Source organism: Coenobita brevimanus, chromosome 33 (assembly GCF_032717465.1).
Source record: "Coenobita brevimanus isolate Jiangsu-jjx chromosome 33, ASM3271746v2, whole genome shotgun sequence".
Lineage (NCBI taxonomy): Eukaryota > Metazoa > Arthropoda > Malacostraca > Decapoda > Coenobitidae > Coenobita > Coenobita brevimanus.
In genome coordinates this window covers 1,772,724-1,797,482 of record NC_136986.1, presented here as the reverse complement: position 1 = coordinate 1,797,482, position 24,759 = coordinate 1,772,724, and the positions used below count along the sequence as shown (strand labels likewise).

Sequence of the window (24,759 nt, the reverse complement as noted above, 5' to 3'; positions counted from 1 at the left end):
TAATCAGCCACTGTACACTTACTTTTTATGGTACACTAATGAATGTGGTACTGTTTTAAAGCGGATTAGTTGCTCTTTATCGTACTATGGTTGAAAAAGGTAAATACGATAGCTAAAAGGCCAGTAGGACATGTAGAAGTTAGCATAAAAGGAAAATTCGGACACCCTTCTGTAGAAAAATTTTTGTGAAAAAAAAAGTATAAGAGTTATGTGAAATTTGATAGCACCATTTCAGTCTACAGTAAGTTCCCTTTCTACTGATATATAGGTTATGGCTATTTAAGTTACTTTTCACAGAGAAGAGCAAAAGTAAATTAATAAAAAATTTTTTGAGTTTCACACCGCATGTGCTCACTGTGAAGTATCTTTATGTAAACGCTTCCTACACGTTTACTATTCGTGATAAAGTAATAAGTTGAGTATCATTGTAAAGCTGAATAGATGTTCTTTATGTTAGTGTAATTGAAATGAATTAAAGCGATATATAAAAGGCCAATAGGACGAGTCGAAATTAGCCGATAAGGAAAAATCACATACCTTGGCGTAAAAAAATATTTGTAAAAAAAATTGGTTTTAGATTCACATGAATTCTGATTACACCAAATTCTCTTTCCACTGATATTTAGGTTATGGCATTTTACGCTATTTATCCCTGAGATTCGCTGATGGAAAGTTATACTTCTAGTTGGCGCATCAACATCGCACTCTCGCTGTCACGCAGGCAAATATTCATGCAGGAAATACCGATATTAGTCATGGTCAAAACCTATTTACTGTATGATAATGCGAAATTGCATTGTCGGAATCTCAAAGGGTTAGATGTCAGGACTAACTTGCCTAACTCCGGGCTCCTCTGCTCCTCATGGGGCAACATAGGATTGGATGATGGATGGATGGATGGATTATTATCATCATCATCATCATCATCATCTACTCCTGTGTTGCCCCACAAGGAGTGTAGGAGCCCAGGGCTAGGCAAGTTGGTCCTAACAATTACAATGAGAGCAACCAGTCTCACTCATCCCTGAGTAGCATTACATGAGCAATAAACCCCTACCACCCATTGGATATAAACCTCCATTGGCTCAATCCGACTGGAGCACCTTAATTATTTACCCATTAATCCAGTGTTGCTCCATGAGGAGTGTAGGAGCCCGGGACTAGGCAAGTTGGTCCTGACACTGATGATGAGAATGACCAGCCTCACTAATCCCTGAGTGGCATTATGTGAGCATGAGTGAGGCTGGTCACTCTCATCTTCAGTGTCAGGACCAACTTGCCCAACCCTGGGCTCTTATGCTCCTCATTGGGCAATGCTGTATTAGATGATGGAATGAATTAATGAATAATAATAATAATTTTCATTCATTCATTCATTCATTCATCATCCAATCCTACGTTGCCCCATGAGGAATGTAGGAGTCCGGGGCTAGGCAAGTTGGTCCTGACATTTAAGATGAGAGTGACCAGCCTCACTCATCCCTGAGTGGCATTATGTGAGCAATAAACCCCAGCCATCCCTTGGATATAAACCTGCACCGGCTTAGTCTGATTGGAGCACCATAATTACCCACTAAACCACCAGGCACCAAAGTTTGGTTATATGGTTACCTCCCAGCATAGTAACTGGTTTTCTGCTGTACAGGAAACTGTTTGGCTTGTCACTCAGTGTAGAGTCACCCACAGGCAGAAGGAAGAGGAAAGAATAAAGGAAAGAAAGAATTAATTGATAATAATAATAATAATAATAATTAATAATAATAATACAATAATAATAATAATAATAATAATAATAATAATAATAATAATAATAATAAAATATTCATCCATCCATCCATCCATCATCCAATCCTATGTAGCCCCATGAGAAGTGTAGGAGCCTGGGACTAGGCGGGTTGGTCCTGACATTCCAGATGAGAGTGACTGGCTTCACTCATCTGTGGGTGGCATTATGTGAGCAATAAACCCCAACCACCCCATGGATACAAACCTACACAGGCTTAGTCTGATTGGAGTGCCTTAATTACCCACTGAACCACCAGGTTCCATAATTTGGCAATATGGTTACCACCCAGCATAGTAAATGGTTTCCTAGTGTACAGGACTCTGTATGGCTTGTAACTCAGTGTAGAGTCACCCATAGACAGAAGGAAGAGGAAAAAAAATGAAGGAAAGAAAGACAGAAGAGGAAGGAAGGAAGAGAGGAAAGGGCAGACACCCAAAGCAGCACTACATTGAGTGAGTGGATGGTGAGCACCCCCACCTACCACTAATCAATATGATGATGATGATAATAATAATATTATTATTATAATAATGGATATGTAATTTATTATTGTTTATTATTATTATTATTTATTCATTTTTTTTAAATTTTTATTATTATCCATCCATCCATCCATCATCCAATCCTATGTTGCCCCATGAGGAGTGTAGGAGCCTGGGGCTAGGCAAGTTGGTCCTGGCATTTAAGGTGAGAGTGACCAGCCTCACTCATCCCTGAGTGGCATTACGTGAGCAATAAACCCCAACCACTCCTTGGATACAAACCTTCACCGGCTCAGTCTGATAGGCGTGTCATAATTACCCACTAAACCACAAGGTGCCATATTATTATTACACTCAACTCTCGGCTATCACGGGCTCCGCTATAGTGTATCTCGCTATCACGCCTATATAAACAACTACCCAAATACCTTTATCGTGCACTAAATGCCTGCTATCGTGCATCGCAAATGTTTGAAAATTTAAAAAAGGCCAGGCTCCAGTGCTCCACCCAGCCAACAAAAGCTTCACTCCGTGATTGGTCGTGTGACGTCAGCGCCAGCCGAGAGCTGATTGGCCGCCCAACTGAGTCTCCTGCCCGCTAAACCATTCAAGTGCGTGCCCTCAGACCGTGAACAGTGATAACGAGAACAATAACTTTTTTTATGATATGACCATGCAGTTGGTCCCGACATTTAAGATGAGAGTGGCCAGCCTCACTCATCCCTGAGTGGCATTACATGAGCAATCAACCCCAACCATCCCTTGGATATAAACCTTCACTGGCTCAATCCGATTGGAGCGCAATAATTACCCACTAAACCACCAGGTGCAAAAATTTGGTTATATGGTTACCACCCAGCATAGTAAATGGTTTCCTGGTGCACAGGAAATCATTTGGCTTGTCACTCAGTGTAGAGTCACCCACAGGCTGAAGGAAGTGGAAAGAATGAAGGAAAAAAAGGCAGAAGAGGGAGTGTAAAGTCACCCGTAGGCAGAAGGACAAGGAAAGAATGAAGGAAAGAACGACAGAAGAGAATGGAAGGAAAGAAGGATGGAGAGGAAAGGACAGACACCCAAGAGCAGCACTACATCGAGTGAGTGGATGGTGAGCGCCCCCACCTACCACATAATTATTATTATTATTATCATCACATTATTATTATTGTCATTATGATTATGATGATGATGATTATTATTATTATTACATTATTATTGTCATTATGATTATGATGATTGTTATTATTATTATTATTATTATTAGTAATAGTAGTAGTATTATCATGTTATTATTGTTGGAAACAAAAACAAGAATAATGAGGACAGTTACATAAAGAGTTGAGTAATGCAGAGAGTAGGTATTATAACAGCAGCAGTAATAATAACAGAAAGTGATAATTTACTGTTATATAGGATACAGATAGGTACAGCATTATTATTATTACTAATAGTAGTTGTAGTAATGAAAACCATGTGCCCAATTCATTGCAAGATAACCCTCTAAGGTAAATAGAATTGCTTGGTTACTGCAAGAATTTAATTTAAATAACATCTTGAAAGAGTTAATATACATTGTTAAGAATATAATTTAAATACAGGTCGCATCTTGAAGGAGTTAATGGGCATTGTTTCTAACCTCTTCATAAAAAACTGGCGCACATCGAATAAATCATCTGCGCTGTTAAGAATGAAACAGATAAAAATTATCATATGGAGAAGGTTAATTGCCAGTCATTTGTCTCACATCCCCCCAAAAATGAAAGTAAAGTTAGCAAAAAAGGTTGCAGCAGCAGCAACAACAGTAGTGAAATATAATTATATGACTCTTAATTAGAAAAGGTAGTTGTAGTACGAGTGTTAGTAGTAATTCTAAAACTATCATCACATCCTCTAACAGATTGAGGAATTTACTCCGGCCCCAGAGGAACCCGGAGAAAAGGCTACTGAAGAGGAGGGGTCAGTGACAGGTGGGGAGCTATATAGTGTTAAGAAGCAAAAAGAGGAGGAGGCCGCCCTGAACAAGAGTCGCCAAGCCGTCACCTATGATCGCCCTTCAGGCTCCACTCTGAGGCAGAGTGTGGCACACAGGGTGTTCACCTACACACTTTTTGACCCATACCCCAGCATCTCAGTTGAGGATACTGATGTAAGTGACAGCATGGGAATGATATCCTTTCCTTCTTATTTCTTCTAGTTAGTTTCTTTTCAGACTTTCCTCCACTTACCTTGTGTGTGTGTGTGTGTGTGTGTGTGTGTGTGTGTGTGTGTGTGTGTGTGTGTGCGTGCATGCATGCGTGTGTGGGCGCATGCATGCGTGTGAGTTTTGGCATCGGTATGGCTGGACGGCTTTGCTTCTCAGTTATATACACATCCCTGTCTATCCCCTTGACTACTAGAGGGGCAACTTCAGCGTTCAGTCTACAGAGTTTATGTTTCAGATGAACCTAGGGCTACAGTAGGCATTTTATACAGCATGAAATAGAGATGGAAGTGTGCAAATACAAGATTATTATAGGTCTTTACTTTTAAATAGTAGAAAATGGCAGTGGGACAACAGCTCAATAGATAAATAAATAAATGAAAATGGAATATGCTATGATGCTACCCCGTACCACGCTAGTGACTTAAATCTACGTCCCTGTGTAAAATGCCAGTGACGTAGATCTATGTCCTGCAACATTGAGAAGTCATTGCAAGCAACCAAAGTAAACTGGAAGGTAATAACGTATCTTGCTAACTTCAGACATTTCTCTGCTATGTTTACAATACTGATTTAGGAGTGCAGGAGGCAAGTGACAGTCTCCGCAGGCTCACAACCACTCTGCTCTCTCAGTAAACATAAAGATTTCAGAGGTCGAGTGGCACCAGCCTGACTTGATTCAACGAACTTTCTGCCTTTGGTGATTACTCTTATTAATGCCAGGGATCTGTATTAATGTATTAAGTGCATTTAGCCAGAAAAAATTAAATCCAAAACTGGTTTACAAACTCATAGCTGCTCTGCTTTCTCAATTAACCTTGAAGATTTCAGAGGTCGAGTGGCACCAGCCTGACTCGTTTCAACCAACTCTCTGGCTTTGGTGGTTAATTTTATTAGTGCCAGGAATCTTATATTGATATATCAAGTCCATTTAGCCAGAAAAAAAAAAAATCTAAAATCAGCCAGCATAGTTTTTTTTTTTTTTTTTTTTCCAGCACAGTAGAGGTCAGTGTAGTGACCACTTAATGTTTACACAGATATGCACACGGGTACAGCCATTCAAATATTCTTTGTGTCTGTAGCTCCTTCTGTGGAAAATCCCAGTGATAAAATTTATTGGCATTCCATTTGTATCTCAGGTTTTTAGTGTGATTATTTTTTTTCCCCTACAAGGTATGATGAGCTTTCTTGGTCACTGAAATTAAAGGCATATTTGCTGGACACTTAGACATCTTGAAATGATGAGGAAGATTAATCTGTTTCATGCATGGTTTCACAGTTCACTGAATGAGAATACTGTATAAGCAAACACGCACAAATGCTGGTTGTGTAAGGCACACAGGCTAAGGTGAGCAGTCAGGAGGTAAACAAAACTTTTGAAATGTTGTCAGTGAACTGATTTACTCAGTGAAAAAAGAGGTATTGATGCCATGCCAATAAATTTTACGTTTTCTTATGAATTGTAGATATCAGTACTTAACAGCAGAGTGTAATAAATGGTGTATATATTTTTTTTAATTGTGGTTTACAGTGGCCATTGTAACAAGTACATATATATGGTGAGTGTACTGTACTACCCTCCATTCATACTTCGTTCAGTTACCAGTCCATCTTAAATTCTTCCTCCTGCTCTCAAATAATACTTGACTTCATATTGGCTTTGGAGGGGGAAGGGGAAATGTGTGAGTGAGCACAAAACAGTAAGGTGAAGTCAAGGTAAATCAAGAATTCCTGATTTTTCACTTGTTGATAAACCTTGTGCCAGTTCATATGCCATATTGTGTAATTTGTTTAATTTCTTCAAGCTCATGTGATTTCTAAACAGCAGAGCAATATGCAACAATTTACCATTATAATACCTAAAGTCAGATGCAGATGAAGTGAAAGTCAAAATGAATTTGACAAAAATTATGCAAAAGCACCAGCCAGTCAGGGTGGTACTCTGAAAGGGAATGGGAATGCTGGTGATAGGGAGAGCTGGAGCTCTTGTTTCACAAGCTATCAAACCATCCCCCTTTGCTGACCTTTTCAGTGTGACACTAACATGGAGAGTAGACCAACATACTCCCCCAAACACTTCCTCTATCTTATACACTACAGGTGCACTTTACATATCACACAACATACCCCACTTCGTCGCAGGGGTTGACTCCAGCAAAGGCATGCGGCCAGAAAATTTTCCCCTGCTACCCTGTGGTGGACCTTTTGAGGGGAGGCGTGATGAGGGCTCCACCATCATAGATCGTGGGGCTGTGGTGAGATGGGGCTCAAACCTGTGCTAGAGGGTACAGGGCATTGCGGTTCCCAGGCTGCTGCTTCCATCCGGTAGAGCGGGGCCTGAACCTGGGAGTAGCACCCCAGTAGGCTGCCTTATCAATGGATGTATAATGGCAGGGCAGTTACAGTGCCAAAACATGCTTGAAGGGTGTCCTTGTAACTGTCCTGGCAGGGTGCTCCAAGGCCTCTACCACAGCCACTGGTCAAGGCTGTTGGTCTAGGGGTCCCACATCCATTGCCTGGACCTGGGACTGTGCAGTGGATGGGGTCTGTAGCATGTCTCTCCCCTTCTTATTTTACTAAAAAGAATATAATTCAAAGCAAGCCTGAGGACATTAAATCACCCAGGGAGATCAGAGTGGCTTTGTGGAATGTGGGAAGTTTGAGGGGTAGAGCGAGGGAAGTGGTTGAGGTAATGAGTAGGAGGTGGGTGGATGTAGGGTATGTGTAAGAAGTCTGGTATAGGAGTGGATCAGGTGGAAAGATTGCTGGGAGGGATTGTTGTTATAAGTTGTTTGGCAGGGTAGGATAGATGGATATGGGAGTGTGGGTGTGTTGGTTAGGGAGAAATAGTTGGAATGTGTCATGAATGTTATGAGAGCAAGTGATAGCATAATAGTAGTGAAAATTTTGTTTGATGGGGTGGTGTTTGTAATTGTATCAGAATATGCTCCACAGGCAGGCTTAGATGAGGTAGAGAAGGATAGATTTTGGGGTGACTTAATACAGTACTTGTAGTAAGTGGTATGGGGGATGATGAAATTGTAGTATCAGGGGGGGATTTAAATGGTCATGTGGGTGAGGCAGCTCAAGGATATGGAGGAGTTCATGGGGGATGTGCATATGGTACAAGAAATGAGGAAGGAGAATGGATACTTAGTTTTGAGGGACAATGAACATGATTGTGTGCAACACACATTTTAGGAAAAGAGAGAGTAGGTTGATTATGTACAAGTCTGGAGGAAATAGCAGTCAGATAGACTATTTCCTGGTCAGGAAGGCTGATAGGAGGTTAGTGAGAGATGTTAAAGTTATAGGGAATGAGGAGTGTGTGCAGCAACACAAGTTGAATTGTGACATTGTGTTTAAGGAGTTGGTGTTGAAAAAGAGGACCTATGCACCTAGGAGGAAATATGAAAGTTGAAAAACCAAGTACAGTTGTAAGGGATGCCATTGATGGCAAAGTGAAGAGAGTAGTGGCTGAACAGGGAGACATGGACAGAAGTGGTGATGAACAGTTCAGAGCCCTCAAGACTAACCTCTTGAAAGTTACTGATTCAGTATGTGGATGGACAAGAGGCCCATTTAGACATAAAGTGGCTTGGTGGTTGGATGAGGGTGTAGAAGCTGCAGTTAAGGAGAAAAGAAGGCTATTCTGGGAATGGAAGAAGGGTGGTAACAAAGAGGAATACTTGGTCGCCAAGCATAGAGATAGAAAAAGAGGTTTACAGGACGAAGTCTGAGTCACAGAGACTTTTACGTGATAACCTAAATCATATGAAAGGGAAGAATATGATACTTTAGGTGGCAAATCATATGAAGAGAGAGAAAAGGGATATCATAGGTGAGCAGTGTGTGCAGTATGATGAAGGAAGGGTTGTGGTGAACAGTGGGAATGTTAAAGATGTATGAAGAGAGCATTACAGCCAATTGTTGAATGAGGAGTTTGACTGGGACGGAAGGTTTGGAGCCAGCAGATCCAGTATTTGGCCCTTGGCCTTTGACGCCACTACTGTGAGTGGGGCAATAGGCAGGATGCAGGTAGCGAAGGTAGCCGGTGTATCTGGGATGACTGCTGAAATGTTGAAAGCTTAGGAGATATAGGAGTGAGGTTAGTTACTGACCTGATATGATTATATATGAGTTTGTTGTCCCAGATGATTGGCTGAAGAGTGTAATTGTAAATGTATACAGGGGGAAGGGAAGAGGAAATTATAGAGGCATAAAGCATTTAGACCAGACAATGAAGGTAATGGAGAGAGTTCTAGAAAGTATGATTAGAGAAAGAGTGAATATTAATGAGATGCAGTTTGGGTTTATGCTAGGCAAAGGGACCACTGATGTCATATTCAATGTTCGACAGCTTCAGGAAAAATATACGGGCAAGAAAAGGGAACTGTACTTAGTTTTTGTTGATTTGGACAAGGCTTTTGACAGAGTCCCTAGAGAGGTGGTGGGGTGGGCAATGAGAAAGCTTGGGATCGAGGAGTGGCTGGTTAGGGTTGTTATGGCTATGTATGTCGGTGCTCACACCCAGGTAAGGGAGAATGGAGATTTGAGTGATGAAGTTTTCTGTGAATGTTGGTGCGCATCAGGGGTCAGTTTTGAGCCCCTTGTTGTTTATCATGGTACTTGAAGCCCTCTCGTGTGTCTTCAGAAATGGACTCCCATGGGAGATGTTGTATGCTGATGATTTGGTGATGGCAGCAGAGAATGAAATGGAGGTGGAGGAAAGAGAGAGATGGTATGGGACACAAGGGCTCTTAAGTAAATACAGATAAAACAAAAGTGATGGTATCTAGGGCTGGGGATAGTACTGTCAAAGAGGAGAGTGGCCATGTACGATTTGTCACAAGGGCATGGGAAGTAATTCCATCTTGTGCAGTGTTTGTGATAAGTGGGTGCATAATAGATGTAGTGGTATTAGAGGTAGACTGTGAAATAATGCTGATTTCATGTGTGCGTTGTGACGGGGAAAGCGTGTGGATATTGCCAGGCATGAAAGGATTGAACTTGCTGGTGAGTCTCTTGAGTGTATGGATGAGTTTTGTTATTTGGGAGACACGTTGTGTGCTGAAAGTGGGAGAGGTGCTAGCTCTGTGGCTAGAGTGAGGAGTGGTTAGAAGAAGTTCAGGGAGCTGTTGCCTCACCTGACATTGAGAGAGCTCTCCCTCCATGCTAAGGGATCTTTGTATGTGGCATATGTTAGGAGTGTAATGCTGTATGGTAGTGAGACCTGGGGAGTAAAGGAAGAGGATATTTGCAGGCTCAGGCATACAGAAATGGCAATGATCAAGTGGATGTGCAGTGTCCTTGAGTGCAAGGCCTGGGGGGGGCTAGGTTTATGTTGGAAGATTTGAGAGGTAGGATGGGACTGGAGTGTATTGGTGTTGTGATGAGGAGAGGTAGATTGAGATGGTTTGGGCATGTGGAGAGGATGAGGAATGATAACTGAGTGCAGAAAGTGAGAAGTGTTAATGCTGGGAGTAGGGTAGTGAGAGGTAGACCGATAAAGACCTGGGACGAGGTCGTTGAGTGTGACCTCAGGGTTAAGGGAATAAATAGGGAAACTGCCAAAAATCTAGCAGCTGACACATGCAAGCATATTGGAGGCTTCAAAAACAAAAATGATATCAGATGACATTTGCAAATGAAAAATTCTTACATTAGTAGTATGTACAATATAGTCTCAGAAATTGTTACAAAAAATAATCTTCATGGATGATGAGCAACTTCTTTATGACAGCCTTCACCTTTAGACTTTGCGTGTAAAATTTTGAAGTGCATTTATTTTTCTTAATGAAAAGTGCTTATAGTGAATATTTTTAACCAAAATACTAGTCATTTACATTCTCATAATGTTATTGTTGAGATCCTTTTGCTCGTCTGAACATGATCCTGTTGAGTGCAGACTGAAGATATCTTCTCTAGTCTACCATTCTCTTTTGGGGGATTGGGAGGGATTTGAAGGACATTTTTGTATGAAGGCAGCAGATTGGGGGATTGGGAGGGATTTGAAGGACATTTTTGTATGAAGACAGCAGACATACCCAGTTATATTGGAGTTTTCAGATGAAGGCCTGAGTCTACAGCACCCCTTCATAAGGCTACCTGGCATATACCTGTATTTAAAAAAAAGTGTCTGTTGGGCTGTCTGTCTGTTCACAGTCTGGAAACAATTACACTGAAGCTTCCCTTGGTAGTGATGAGTACCCCTGCTGTTATAGTTCATGAACTTATTTCAGTTTTAAGATCACTTTATCTAGATGGCACAATCCTTGTCCCATGTAATGACTCAGTAATGCTTTCAGGGCAAAACAATAGGGAATCTAGGCCACTCAAGTGACCCATGGCAGTTCACTGCTACCCTGATTGGTGGACCAAAGGAGACCAGGCTGCTGGGGACTGATACAGTGGCATACAAGGATGGTCGGGCCAACTTCAAGGAGCTGTTTGTTGATTTGCCTGGGAAGGGGTACAAGCTCTCCTTCAGTGTAACACATCCAAACATCACAGCGTCTCTCACTGTCAGCATGAAAAAGAGCTTCCGGTGAGGATGGGGAGGGGCTGCATAATTTTATGATGTTTTGGTGGTGAGTGTGAGGGTGGAGTGTGTACAATGATCCCCTGGTTATTGCACACTTGGTTATAATGAGTTTTGTTATCACTGTGAGATGAAAATCTGCATTGTTGTAGTTATCATGCATTTTTCAGCTCAAAAACATTGTTATTGTGCACTTGGGGTGGTTTCTTCTGACAGTGATGGCCAGTGTCTGTGGTTTCTGATGACTTTGTGGGATTCAAAGATGAGGCCCTACCTGATGAGTTAATTCCAGGTGGTGGAAACCACTCATTCACCACCCTCTAGCCTCAGAACCCTCTGGTCTGTCTATGGTACATGTTTCTTTCTTATTGTGCCTCTCCATCACGTCCTATTAATCTAACCATGCTTATGTGTGTTTCTGATATGTACCATAGCAGTATATGTGTATTTTGTGGCACTAACTTGTTGTACAAGGGAAAATTTTGGCTTGCACCTGGGATACCTGATATCAATTGGAATAATTCCTGCAGGTTCTGAGCTTTCGTTATCATGCAATTCTATCATGATGCACCATGTTTAGTACCAGTAATGAGTGATAACCAAGGGATCATTGTATTAGAGTTGAGGATGAGGGTGTGTCGTAAGGTATATAAGGGTGTTAGTGTCATTTGTAGAGGTCATTTTGAAGGATTGTGTTTGTTGTGTGCATGTGGTGTAGGAAATGTGTCATGCTGCGGTGGTTGATATTACTGTACGTTGAAGGCAAACCTAGTTGTGTGTGAGATATGCATTTGTCACAATAACGATGTAGAGATGGATGATGGCCACATTGGAGTCTGGCAAGTTGAACTTACATCTCTGGCATAGTTTCTGTGGTATGTGTTGTTGGTGGTGGTTCTTACAGGATGCTGTTTTAATTAGTTACTCGGTACAAATGGTTTGATGCTTCTTTTTAGGAAATCATCATGCTGTACTGGGATTGGTCATTTATAGAGCTGTATATGTTCATTTAGTAGTAGTGGTGAGAGAAAGGAGATAGTTCAAGAAATTTTGTATAGTGCAGAGATAAGTATACTGTATATATATGAAAATGTTCACACACATATATATATATATATATATATATATATATATATATATCAGTGCATCCTAATGTAACCTGATGAAGGTTTTGCCCCCCAGGACTTCCCACAGTTTTAACCACTGATTGCCACTAAGACTAAACTTGATAGCCCCCAGTATGAACCAGGAAGAAGCTTCTAACCTAATCAACCTGTAAAAAATTGCCACCCAGCATCACACACATATTTTGCCAAGAATTCCTCTTCTGTCCTTGTTTCCTATATTTTCTCCTCTTCATTCTGTCTATAGGTGACTCTACATTGAGTGACAAGCCAAATGGTTTCCTGTACTCCAGGAAACCACTTACTATACTGGGTGGTAACCATATAACCAAATTATGGCGCCTGGTGGTTTAGTGGGTAATTAACCCTTTAAACGCGGATCGTCGCGTTTGCGACGCTCGGCGAAAAGGACATAACAGCAGAGCGTCGTGTTTGCGATTCTAGTAAATTTTGAATAACCGCGGGCAAGCAGGCTCCAGCTGGTATTGTCTATCAGTACCACCACCCTTTAGCTACCATTAGCATACTTTACCTTTGCACTACTGACCTCCATTGTTGCCAAGAATCGCGTTTTTCCCTCCTCCTCCCCCACCACGGCCCGGCCAGCCTGGCTGTGATACATGGCAGCGCTCTGACTGCTCAGAACTGTAAATCTGCGCTCTCTTCTCACAAGCAGTTTATGCTAATAGGAAACGCTTGTTTCCCCAGTTGTAACACTAGCTTTTTTTCGCACGGTTTGCCCCTGTTTAGCGTCAGTTTACCGCAGGCTTTCAAAGTGACATTATGGTGAGTTCTAGCTCTTCCGAGTCAGTGCAAGCGGCCGACAGGAACGAGAATAAAGTGACGGGCGTAAGGCAGAATAAAAAACGCGCTGCGGTGATCTTTTGGGAAGTAATATGATTGAAAACAATGTAGTATACATGTTTTTAGCTGTGAAAATGGAAATGTTTGTTGAGTGACGGGAAGACCGCCACCACGCTGCATGTCGGCTGTGCGCTACGTTGATTTCAACCTTATTTTCAGTGCTTATTGTACAAATACGGATTCCAAACTACCTTTACGTTGTAGTATAAAGTTTACTGTGACAGAATGAGGCTGTGGTAGAGGGGAAACCGGGTTGCTGGAAGTGTGAAAGTGAAGATTTGGTTACCCAACTTTGCAAGTCTCCACAAGTCCTTGGGTAGTCCACGAAGGCTCAACACCTGTCTCTGGAGAAAACTGAATGTAAGTACTATCTGCCATACCAAGTATAATGTTCTAGGGTTAATCTCTGATTTTTGGCTAATATTTTCCTACAGGTACTCAGACCGCGATACAACCCCGCCACTCAGGGGGGGTCGACTGTTCACAGCCGCGTTTAAAGAGTTAAGGCACTCCAGTCAGATTGAGCCGGTGCAGGTTTATATCCAAGGGATCGTTGAGGTTTATTGCTCACGTAGTGCCACTCAGGGATGAGTGAGGCTGGTCACTCTCATCTTAAATGTCAGGACCAACTTGCCTAGCCCCAGGTGCCTATGCTTCTTATGGGGCACCACTGGATTAGGTGATGAGTGAATGAATGGATGAATGAATGAATTACTTTCAGCTCATTTAGTTAAAAAAAAAAAAATACACAAAGTGAAATGAATGTTTAAATTATCATTAGGCATCAGTAGTAAATGAAAAAATACAGTAAAATTGTTGGCATGGAGTGACTGTGTACAACTTCTACAGTAAACATGAGTCTAGTATCCTGGATATTAAACAAGTCAGCCAGGCATTATAAATCATTCATGTATTATAACATAATTCACAAGAACTGAACTCACATAATTATCTTACCTAACTTCTTACAACAACAGATAAACTCATCACATACTGTAAGAGCAAAATTTGGTAACCCTGGGTCTGTCAGATTATAAATCAGTCACAAAACACTTTTTCACACTCATTACACAAAATGTGCCGACTGTTGAATTTTACTGCTCTCATATGATAAATTTCTTTAGTTTTTATCATCTTCCTACAAAGAGCCTATCCACATCATAAACACCGAACACCTGTTTGTCTGAATGGTACTCACGTTTGCATTACTCCTACACGACATGATAATTTGTCCAGTAATTTTGCATTTTCCTCAGGAAGAAATTATTGTCTATTTCTAGTACTATCACTGTGAGGAGAAGCAATTTCTTGGTGCTTAGGAATTGTAACTAAGTTTGGAACCACATGGTCAGAGTTCTGGGATGAAATGAGGAGTGAGAGAGAAAAAAAAAGGGGGAGGAGTCTTCTAGACACAATGGCAATCAACGCAACAATGAGGCTGAGGCAGGCAGGTATATGACGTGGATCACAAGGGTGGGCTTGAGTAACAGAGCGACTGACAAAAGCACAATGTACTGGTCAAAATTAGAGTCAGCCATCTGAAAATCCAGTACCTAAATGAACCCACTTTGTTTCTCCCACACAGTTGAGTGATATTATTGTGTTATTGAATAATAGAGAAATGCTCATGTTATTTGATGATCATACTTACCTCCATCTTAAATCATGACCGTATTGTATATAGTTACAGAGCTGCAATGGGTCATGTGCTGAAATATTAAACTACTTGCCCTCATCATCTTGTGGTCCTTGGTAGAGAGTACATTTGTTTCCTGATTATTTTTACATATCCTGTCTGTAGTCTCAGTGCTTTTTTGTGTTGGGGGGGTAAGTGTGTGGGTGGGTGGGTAGAGTTTTTCCATGTTTGAATGATGTAACTCAGGCTGCATAATTCATTGTGCAGATAAGGTTTGTAAACTTTATTGACTTTCACTGTCAGCCAGAAAAGTTGCTTGTAAATATTTTAATTGCATTGATCTCAGAGTGAGTAACCTTTGCATCCATATTATTTTTGTGTTGTGAAATAGGCCATGTTTGTATCCATGCACACTGTTTTTCTTTCACTACCCTCTCTTCTTTTACCAATCGTCTTTCTTTTCTTCTATACACTCCTCTTCCCTCCACTAATCCCACCCCTCTTTTTCCTCCCCAACAGTGTGGCTGAGAAGAAAGTGGGCCAAACACTGAGCCTGGATCTACCTAAAGAGCCCCTTATAACCAACCAGCCCTTCAGCCTCAGCCTACAGCTCTATGACAGGAAGACCATGGAGCCATTGGATGACATTGTGCTTAAGGTACAGTATCTCTTGCACTTGATATTATTGCAGTCTTTTTTTTAACCTTTCATTGAGCAGAAATCTCCCATAGCAAAATCATAGGACAGTGACTAGAATAATATACTGTACATGAGTGATTGGTTGCCCTGTAAAGGTTTAATTTGAGGGATGTTAAGTAATAGGAGAGAGCAAAGGTAGACAGACCAATTGATTTAGAGCTTGTTGGATTCATAGACTAAAGGATATAGAAACACTGATCGAGATATAGATACCATAGACAATTGACTATGCAGCTGGTAGATGGATAGATATACTATCAGACAGGCAGACATGTGAATGAAAAAGATATCAGTGCTAATGCAGGCTTGGTTGATGTGGATCTGTATAACCATAACAGTTGTAATCTACTCTTCTTTCTTTCTTGACAGGACCAGGTGATGAGCATTAGCTTGACTCTTGTCCCCCAAAATGGAGCCGTGCTGGAGGGAGACACCAGGTGAGTTGGGAGGTTGAATCTGGGATTGTGTGCCGGCTAGGAGAAGGTGTTAAGGGAAGGGGGAGTGAGAGGGGCTTAAGGTGAAGGGTAGATAGGGAGGAGGTTGAGAGAGGGAATGGGGAGGGGGGGTAGAGGTGAAAGTTAAATAGGGAGGCCACTGGGAGAGGGGAAATGAGGAGGGAGTTGAGGTGAATGGTCAATAAAGAGGGCATTGTGAGAGGAGGGATGGGGAGGGGGAGTTGAAGTGAAGGTTCACTAGGAATAGGGTATAGGGAGAGGGGAGATGGGGAGGAAGGGTTGATGTGAAGGGCAACTAGGGAAGGGATTTGAAGAGGGGGAGATGGGCAGTGGACTGGGATGGAGGGTTGAGGTGAAGGGTGGATAATGAGGATGTTGAGAGAGGGAGGACAGAGAGTGGGAAAAGGAACAGGGAGGGGGGTTGAAGTGTAGGGTAAACAGAGGGCATTGGGAGGGGGGTTGAAGTGTAGGGTAAACAGAGGGCATTGGGAGGGGGGTTGAAGTGTAGGGTAAACAGAGGGCATTGGGAGGGGGGTTGAAGTGTAGGGTAAACAGAGGGCATTGGGAGGGGGGTTGAAGTGTAGGGTAAACAGAGGGCATTGGGAGGGGGGGTTGAAGTGAAAGGTAAACAGAGGGCATTGGGAGGGGGGTTAATGTGAAGGATAAATATGGAAGGGATTGGGAGAGGGAGGGATGGAAAGAGGGAGTTAATGTGAAGGGTGAATAGGGAAGGATTTGGGAGAGGGGGGGGATGGGGAAGAGCGAGGTGTTGGGTGGCTGGGTGTGAGGAGTGGTTAGGCTGTGTTAGCATGTATGGATGATGGCAAGCAGGAGTTAGAGGTAGAATCTTGGATAGTACTAACTCCTCCTGTACAGGTGACATCTGTATTTTGATTCTTGCCACCCCAGACTATGTTACTTAGGAGAGATTTTTAAAATAGAGGGGTTAGATATCAAAATATAACCTTCAGTAGTCCCTTAAGTACAGTAAGCCTCTCCTAAGTTGAATGAAATTGTCTGGAGGCAGAAAAATTAAAATGAGATGCAGTTTACTGCAGGGGTTAAATAGGGAGTGGGAGAGGAGTAAAGTAGGTGGGGTGAGGGGTAGTTTAGGTGAATATATGATGAAGTAGGGATAAGTGATTGTATTCTAATTGGCTTAGGAAGCTTTCTAGTACCTCTGCCTGATAGTTTATTTCTGTACATGGCATATCATTTTCCTTCAGATTTTTTGTTTCTTTGGGTTAGAAGTATTCCTAATATTTTTTGTAAAATTTTGGGGCATTTCAACCCAAAATGTGAACTCATTAGATCAAGTTTCTAGTTTATTATTTCCATGTACATTATTTATGTAATCTGTGTAACTATTATCTCTTGCTTACCAGTAAATTCCTGTATAACACATATTAATATTATCTTGCATAATGTCAGTGCAGTCTATGATGATATTTAAGATAAGCAAATGATATACAAGACAGTAGTAAGGTGTAGTATGTAAAACAAATAATTCAGAAAGGGGTGTTAAAAAGCCTCCTAAGTCATTGAGAATGCAGTACTGTACAGTGTGTGACTAGAAATTTGGGTGAGATACAGTACAGATTTTGTGCTGTTCTCTGGGGAGGGAATAAGTGTGTGCTTTCCTCAACTTTTTTTTTTTTTTTTTTTTTTATCTGGGGGGCAGGGTGGGGGGGAGAGGGAGCAAATTTTTGGAATAAGGGTGAGAAGGTAGTTGAGAAACTGAATCAGTATGTGACAAGGTAGGAGTGAGGTAGAGTAGGTATAGTGGAGGATGACTGGAAATATGAAGTTATTATTGTTGTTGTTGAATAACCCCAGTCAGTTTGGCTTAGCAGACTCATTAACTGCAGTTAAGCACTCACCCCTGCAAGGCCATGCAATGCAGTGAACTGATGTTCCCTTGCAGGAGACTGTGCCTCGCCACAGCGTGGTGTGGAGAGAAATGCGAAGCTCTTGTTTCTGAATGGATGCACATTTGCATCTCTCCACCTAGTTAACAGGGGCACCATAGTAGACTCCACATCTTTCCATTATTTGGGTATATGGTTACCACCTAGCAATGTATATGGTTTCCTGGGTTACAGGAAACTGTTAGGCCTGTCAATCTGTGTAGTCACCTGACATGAAAAGAGGCATCATAAACAGTGACAGGAAGGATGTGAGAAATAGGAAAAAATGAAGGCAAACACAGAAAAAGAATACCAAAGGTGATGGAAAATGTAGGCAACAGAATACTAAGTGAGTGGATATTGGTCACCACCACCTACCACCAAGGGAAGATGATGTAAGAGTAAGAATGGGTTTGAGGTAGAAAAGGAGTAAGACGTTGAATCTGTGATAGTATGTGACTAGGAGTGGGATTAGTAGGGAAAGGATTAGATTATTAAGAAATAAGCAAATATTATTTATAGCTGTCTGGTTATCTCCTTACCTGCCATGGTTTTCCTTCTGCCAGATAAAATCTGACATTCTTAGTATCTCCAACACACAACACATCCCATCCTACAAAGAACAAGCAAACATACTCATAAACCATTACACAAACGTAAGTCACTTAATGCCAACAAATGCCAACACGTACTGAGTCTGAAAAAGAACCATCTAAACCAGTGATCCCTAAATTATGTGCTGCAGTACATTAGTGTGCCATCCTTTATATCCTTATTGTGTTGTAGAAATTTGCTAAAGATTGAATGCAAATCCAATCAAAGTCCTGTGTCTTTATATGTCTGTGTTAATAATGTAATTTTCATATTATTTTCAGTATATATATATATATATATATATATATATATATATATATATATATATATATATATACTGTATTTATAATATACTGTATTGTGATACCAACTCTGATGTATAGAAGTGAAGCTTTGACCTTGTTGAAAGGACACAAGTCAAGTGAGAGCAGTGAAAATGAATTATTTGAGAGGAGCATGTGGAGTTAAATGGAGAGACAGACTGACAAATGAGGAAGTGAAGGAGCTCTGTGGTGTGGATGTGGATGTGATAGAAAGCATTAGGAGAAATATATTTAGGTGGTTTGGCCATGTAGAGAGGACAGAGAGCGAGAGAGTAACAAGGAGAGTGTATATGAGTGAGGTGGAGGGGGGGAGAGGGAGGGGGAGGCTGAGGATGAGACGGAGAGATGGAGTGGAGGTATATGAGAGAGAGGGGTGTGAGCTGGGAGCAAGGTAGTGAAGTGGCGTTGGACAGGGAGACATGGAGACGATTTGTTTGTGGCCACCCCTTACAGGATTGAGGCGTCTGGCAATAGATAGATAGATAGATAATTATAATAATAATAATAATGGTAATTATTCTACCTCCTAACTGTTGACCACTTTTCAGTTTCACAGTGACTGGTGGTAATATGACCAATGTAACTCTGGATGGCCTGAGTGTGAACAAAGAGGGTCAGTCATACCGAATCAGAGCTGCCTCAGTCGTGCAACCTGTCGGATGGAAGATCAATGTCTGGTCCCCTCGTAAGTCACAGCAGGAGTAGAGCATTTGTATCTTCATGTGCATCAGTTCATATTAGGTCCACTGCAGGACCAGACCTTCTCAGAAAAGGAAAGTGATTACTAAGTGTAATCCTTCCTCATGCTAGTGAAGTACAAATGAGGAAGGGGTGTCCATAGGAAAGCAGTGTATGTGAAAGTGAAGGTGTTGTACTGTGTATGGTTATGTGTGTCAGTCTGTATGTCATTGGTAAACTGACAGGGACAGACATATGCAAGCATATGAAAGGACATATTACCAGTACTTACTTTAAATGTCCACCCTGGTGTGAGTTCAAACCCTAGACTTAGGGCACATGCATTGTGAGATGGGTACACAAACCACTGAACCACTGCATTAATCCCTTTGCTGTGAGCCTTTCCATAGCTGAAAAGAAATGGTCCTCTCTGTATATTAAGGATGTTCTAGAATCTCAACTTTTTCCCTACATTTGGCACTGTAATAGTAATTATAGCTCCAGGTTTATATGAAAGTGAACCCAGTGAACTCCAGACTGAAGCTGTCCTCCTCCTGCAGTTCACCATCCACTTTTCAGGGGATAGGGAAGAACATGAGGGACATTTGTATAATGGAGAAACAGAATGGGGCACAAGGGTTTCAGAGTAAATACAGATAAAACAAAAGTGATTATATCTAGGGCTGGTGGCATTACTGTCAAAGCAGAGGGAGAGTGGCCATGTGCAGTTTGCCACAAGGGTGTGGAAAATAACTCCATCTTGTGCAGTGCTTGTGATAAGTGGATGCATAAGAGATGTAGTGGTGTTGGAGGTACACTGCGAAATAATGCTGATTTTGTGTGTGCAATATCTTGAGGAGAGCATGTAGAGATTCTCAGGTATGAAAGGATTGATCTTGTTGGACAGTCTCTTGAGTGTGTGTGGAAGAGTTTTATTATCTGGGGGACTTGTTATGTGCTAGCAGTGGGGCTGGAGCAAGCTCTGTAACTAAGGTAGGGAGTGACAGGAGGAAGTTCTGGTAGTTGTTGCCTTTCCTAACACTGAGAGGGCTCTCCTTCCATGCTTAGGATATTTGTGTGTGGCATATGTTAGGAATGTAATGCTGTATGGTAGTGAGGCCTGGGCATTAAAGGAAGAGGATATCCATAGGTTCAAATGTACAGAAATGACAGTGATTATAGATGCATAGTGTATCCTTGAATGTGAGACCTGGGGGGGGGGGAATGGGCTAGGATTACGATTGAAGAGTTGTGAGGATGGACAGGACTGGAATGTATTGGTGTTGTGATGAGGAGGGGTAGATGGAGATGGTTTAGGCATGTTGAGAGGATGGAAGAGGACCTTTAGGTGCAGAAAGTAAGAAGTGTGAACATTGAGGATAGGGTTGCAAGAGGCAGACCAAACAAGACCTAAGATGAAGTCATAAAGTGTGTCTTCAGTCTTCAGGGATAAGGGACTGGATAGGAAGACTGCCAGAAATCAAGCAGTGTGGAGAGCCACCATTAGGTGATCAAAGCCAATGCATGCAAGCATGTTGGAGTCTTTATAAATAATACGAATGATATGCTGATGCAGTGGAGCCGCACAGTTATATCAGTGCCACCACATGAAGGCGTCCCTCTCCAACTGTAAATTGGGAGATCGATTAAAACAGAGCTGGTTTGTCTCTTTTTAAAGACTAAAAAAAAACAAACAGAGGAGAGGGTCCCTAGTCCCCTCACCCTGCCCCTTGTAGTCGCCTTTTACGACACGCAGGGAATACGGTGGCAGAATTCTTCCTAACACAACCTGGCCGCAGAGTAAGAACATAAGAAGAGAGGATAACTGCAGTAGGCTGGTTGGCTTATGCTAGGCAGCTCCTAGAAGAGTACCTGAACTACTAGAATGAGATAAGGATAGTACCACCCCATATTGCAGTTAGATTGTGTCCCCCCCACCACAGGGATGAGTAAATTGGGAGTGTGTCGTCCTGTCTTGGCTACCTCCCTTTTTCCTTGGGGGAAGCAGCCTAGGTACAGTATATAGATAGATAGATTAAATCAGCTTTATATGTATCAAATGAAAGTTTATAGATCTGTCTGCTTCTCTAATTTAGTGAGGAATTAACAGAGAAAAAAGCGATAAAAAAGGCAATGTATATACAGTTGTCAGGTGATTCGCAGTTATTTTTTGTTTTAATACCTACTGTGACTTAGATACTCCGCAAATTATAAATAACATAATGTGGAGAAAATTACTTATGAATCTAACCTTTAGGCAAAGTTGCCCCCTACCACTATACTTACACCAGACTAGTCATCAGTAAATACTAACACCCTTTCAAAACAGTGTGTAGTGCATGTATTTAATGGGAATGAACAGTATTATAAGGTTCTTACCTGACTCTTACTGACAACAGTGCCTAAATGGACAGGGAAGGAGGAGGGGTTCCGAGGCTTGAGGCACACTATGGCTTCTCAGCATGAGGCAAATGTGGTACTGCAGTAGCAGGGACAACAAAGTGGACTGCAGTGCCCGCTTGCTGCTAGGCATGGGTGGGGAGCGCTGTGATTGGCCGTCATTCATTAATATGATGGTTTCTCACCGCGACAAGTGTAAATGATGCCGCAACCTGGAAAACTCCTCGGAAATGAATCACTTGGGACAGTGACCATGGTTATCAAATTAGTTAAACTGGTTACTGCGATTTACAAAGTGATCTTGATTTGGCTGGAAAAGTACAGTACTGGGAATTAGAAAACCGTGACTAACAGACTCATTGTATATGCATGTTGACTGTACAGTGCTCGTCAGAAGTATCGAGTGCCCTGCATCCCTCCTATGAAACAAACCTTTCAACTTTGAAAAACATATAAATAATGTATTTTATTTACCTTTAGTGCTTCGTAGGATATCCTTTATGCTTCTTCACGGACCTGAGACGTCTTGGAAGTGAAAGGGCGAGGTTCCTCAGGTGCTGGAGGGGTATTTTGTCCCAGGAGTCATGAATGGCGGCTTCCAGCTTAGGCAGAGAGCTCACGTCCTTCCCTTGGAGATTCTTCTTTATGAGGTACCAGAGGTTTTCAATCGGGTTGAGGTCTGGGCTATTTCCTGGCCAGTCTTTCATGAATGATACCTCGCAGTCACGAAGCCAATTGGTGACCGATTTGGCCTTGTGAGCAGGTGCACCGTCCTGCTGAAATACTCGTGCACCTGTTACCTCGAAGGAGTCTGGTAAATGATCACACAGAAGCTCCAGGTAAACATCCTGATTCACTCTGCAGTTCTTGGGAAGCACAACAAGCTTCCCCAAACCTTGACCAGAAAAACAACCCCATACCATGAGTGAATCAGGATGTTTAACTGTGCTTTCAACATACCGTGGGTCAAGTGGGTCACTACCTTTGCGCCCGTACACACATGCTCCTTTGTTACAGGTGACACTAAACGTTGCCTCATCAGACCACAACACTGACAACCATTGCTCCTCACCCCAATTAAGATATTTGTTAGCAAAGGCATGCCTACGAAGTCGCTGGTTCTTGGTGAGAAGAGGCTTTCTCACAGGCCTGTGACTTGTGTAACCAAGTTCATGGACCCTTCGAGACACTGTGCACACAGACACCTCACCAAACACTTCCAGGTTGCTCTCCTTTATTTTCCTTGCACTCACATGAGGATTAAACTCCACTGCATGTTTTAAAACATTAACAGACCTTGGGGAAGTTTTCCTGGGCCTACCAGACCGCGGTTTCTTTGTGGGAACGTCACCACTGTTTTCCACTTGAAACCTCACGCACCACCTATGCACTGTCGATCAAGCCACACCAACCAATTCACTAATTTCCTTTGTTTGGTGGCCTGCCTCCTTTAGAGCAATGATCTGGGATATGATTTCACTTGATAGTTCATGGGTAGGTGCCATAACAAAGTGGCAAAAGCCAAAACACTGTGGGACACTCGGTCAAAAGGGCACAAAAAGAGAGGGAGACGCAGCGGAGTTCCTCTCTCTCAGGCAACCCGTGGGCAACTGAGGCGGGAACCAACCAGCGCGTCGGAAGGCCTCACGCTATTGTGACGTCATGCTAGCGCCGCAAACTTCTAGCTCAATTTTTACTACCAAAAACGGGTGATTCTTTTTTGGCCATGAGTATTGTGTGCCCGGCGATAGGCGCTCGATACTTTTGACAAGCACTGTATATTTATACACAGTAATCCCTCAATTATCCAAAATAATAGAGACAAAGGCATGTCCGAGTAATGGCTCCGTTCGGATAATGGAATTCTCCCCTGGTCCCCATTTGTACATAACCTAACTTTGAAAGCCAGTGTAAAAGGCCAGTACAGTATGTCATACAATGCTTGTTCCTGTTGTTTAACACTACTCCGCCTGGTCAAGCAGACATATAAACCACAGCTAAGCAATTACTGTACCATGGTCAAGCAGACCCATCAACCACAGACAAGCAGTCATGATCGCAGTGATATGAAAAAAACATGAGGAAATCGGCTACACAAGAAAAATGCAGTGGGCACACAAAACATAATGGTAGAATGGTATAAAATCATGGTAAAATAGAATAAAATCATGGTACATACAGTAAGCTAGAATAAAATCAACGTCAACACTTACGATTCCTCACAGGGCGTCATGCTAAATAACCTGCTAGCTCTGTGACTCTAAATGTTGTACTGCAGCTGGCAAAGCTGTTGCACTGCACAGTACATCCCATGTGGTCTATTGGCATACCCTGGAGAGCTTAGTTGGAGTCAGAGTCAAGGAAGATCTCTAGCAGTCAGCCCAGGGGAGTGGCTGTGGGACGTGGTGATGGACTGCCTACTTCAGGTAACTCAGAAGACAGTCGCAAAGTCACATCCAGGGGAGACACAACAGCTAACGACATGTTAGGTTGAGACTTCATCACTGAAGGCATGGTTTGATGCTGTGATAGTGGCAAAGAGGTGGACTGGGCAGGGGTCAGAGGCTTGAAAAGTCGATCTTGGACTGGCAGTAGAAGGGGTGATTCAGGTACTAGATCAGGTGACACTCTGCCGCACAGAACACAGATCCTCCACATGGCGAAGAGGCACCATCTCTCTGTCACAGTCCAGTTGTTCAGGATACTGAAGCACCTGTTTGAGATGTACCTGGAATGTGATCAGGCGGGGAATTGCTGGAATACTGCAGTTCTCTGGGTCATCCGTGTTGTCCTTGTCGCACTCTTCTGGCCAGGCAGTAGCAACAGAAGTGCCGTTCTCAATGTCAGACACAACCTGAAAGCCGGGATTGCCCCCATCCTCGCCTAACCATTCCCACACATCATCAACATCCACAGCCTCACCTACATTACGATGGCGAGTGTGGATGTCGTCCACATCAAAGCCCAGAAAGTTGTGTCTGCTCCCTCGTCCTGGAAGGAGACAAGACCAACTACTTTCAAGGGTTTTCACAGAGACTTCCTTCCATGCACTCGCCCAGTTGTACATTGCAGC

General features: G+C 42.3%; 1 protein-coding gene across 1 annotated transcript in view; it reads left to right on the top strand.

The window, feature by feature from the left end:
* LOC145395711 (fibrocystin-L-like) overlaps window positions 1-24,759 on the top strand; it is a 304,791-nt gene that overhangs the window by 269,419 nt on the left and 10,613 nt on the right. Inside the window, exons 81-85 of the mRNA XM_080269252.1 lie at window positions 4,163-4,411; window positions 10,774-11,012; window positions 15,150-15,288; window positions 15,699-15,766; window positions 19,157-19,293. Coding sequence (XP_080125378.1) covers window positions 4,163-4,411; window positions 10,774-11,012; window positions 15,150-15,288; window positions 15,699-15,766; window positions 19,157-19,293 — 832 coding nt within the window. The remainder of the gene's footprint in view (window positions 1-4,162; window positions 4,412-10,773; window positions 11,013-15,149; window positions 15,289-15,698; window positions 15,767-19,156; window positions 19,294-24,759) is intronic.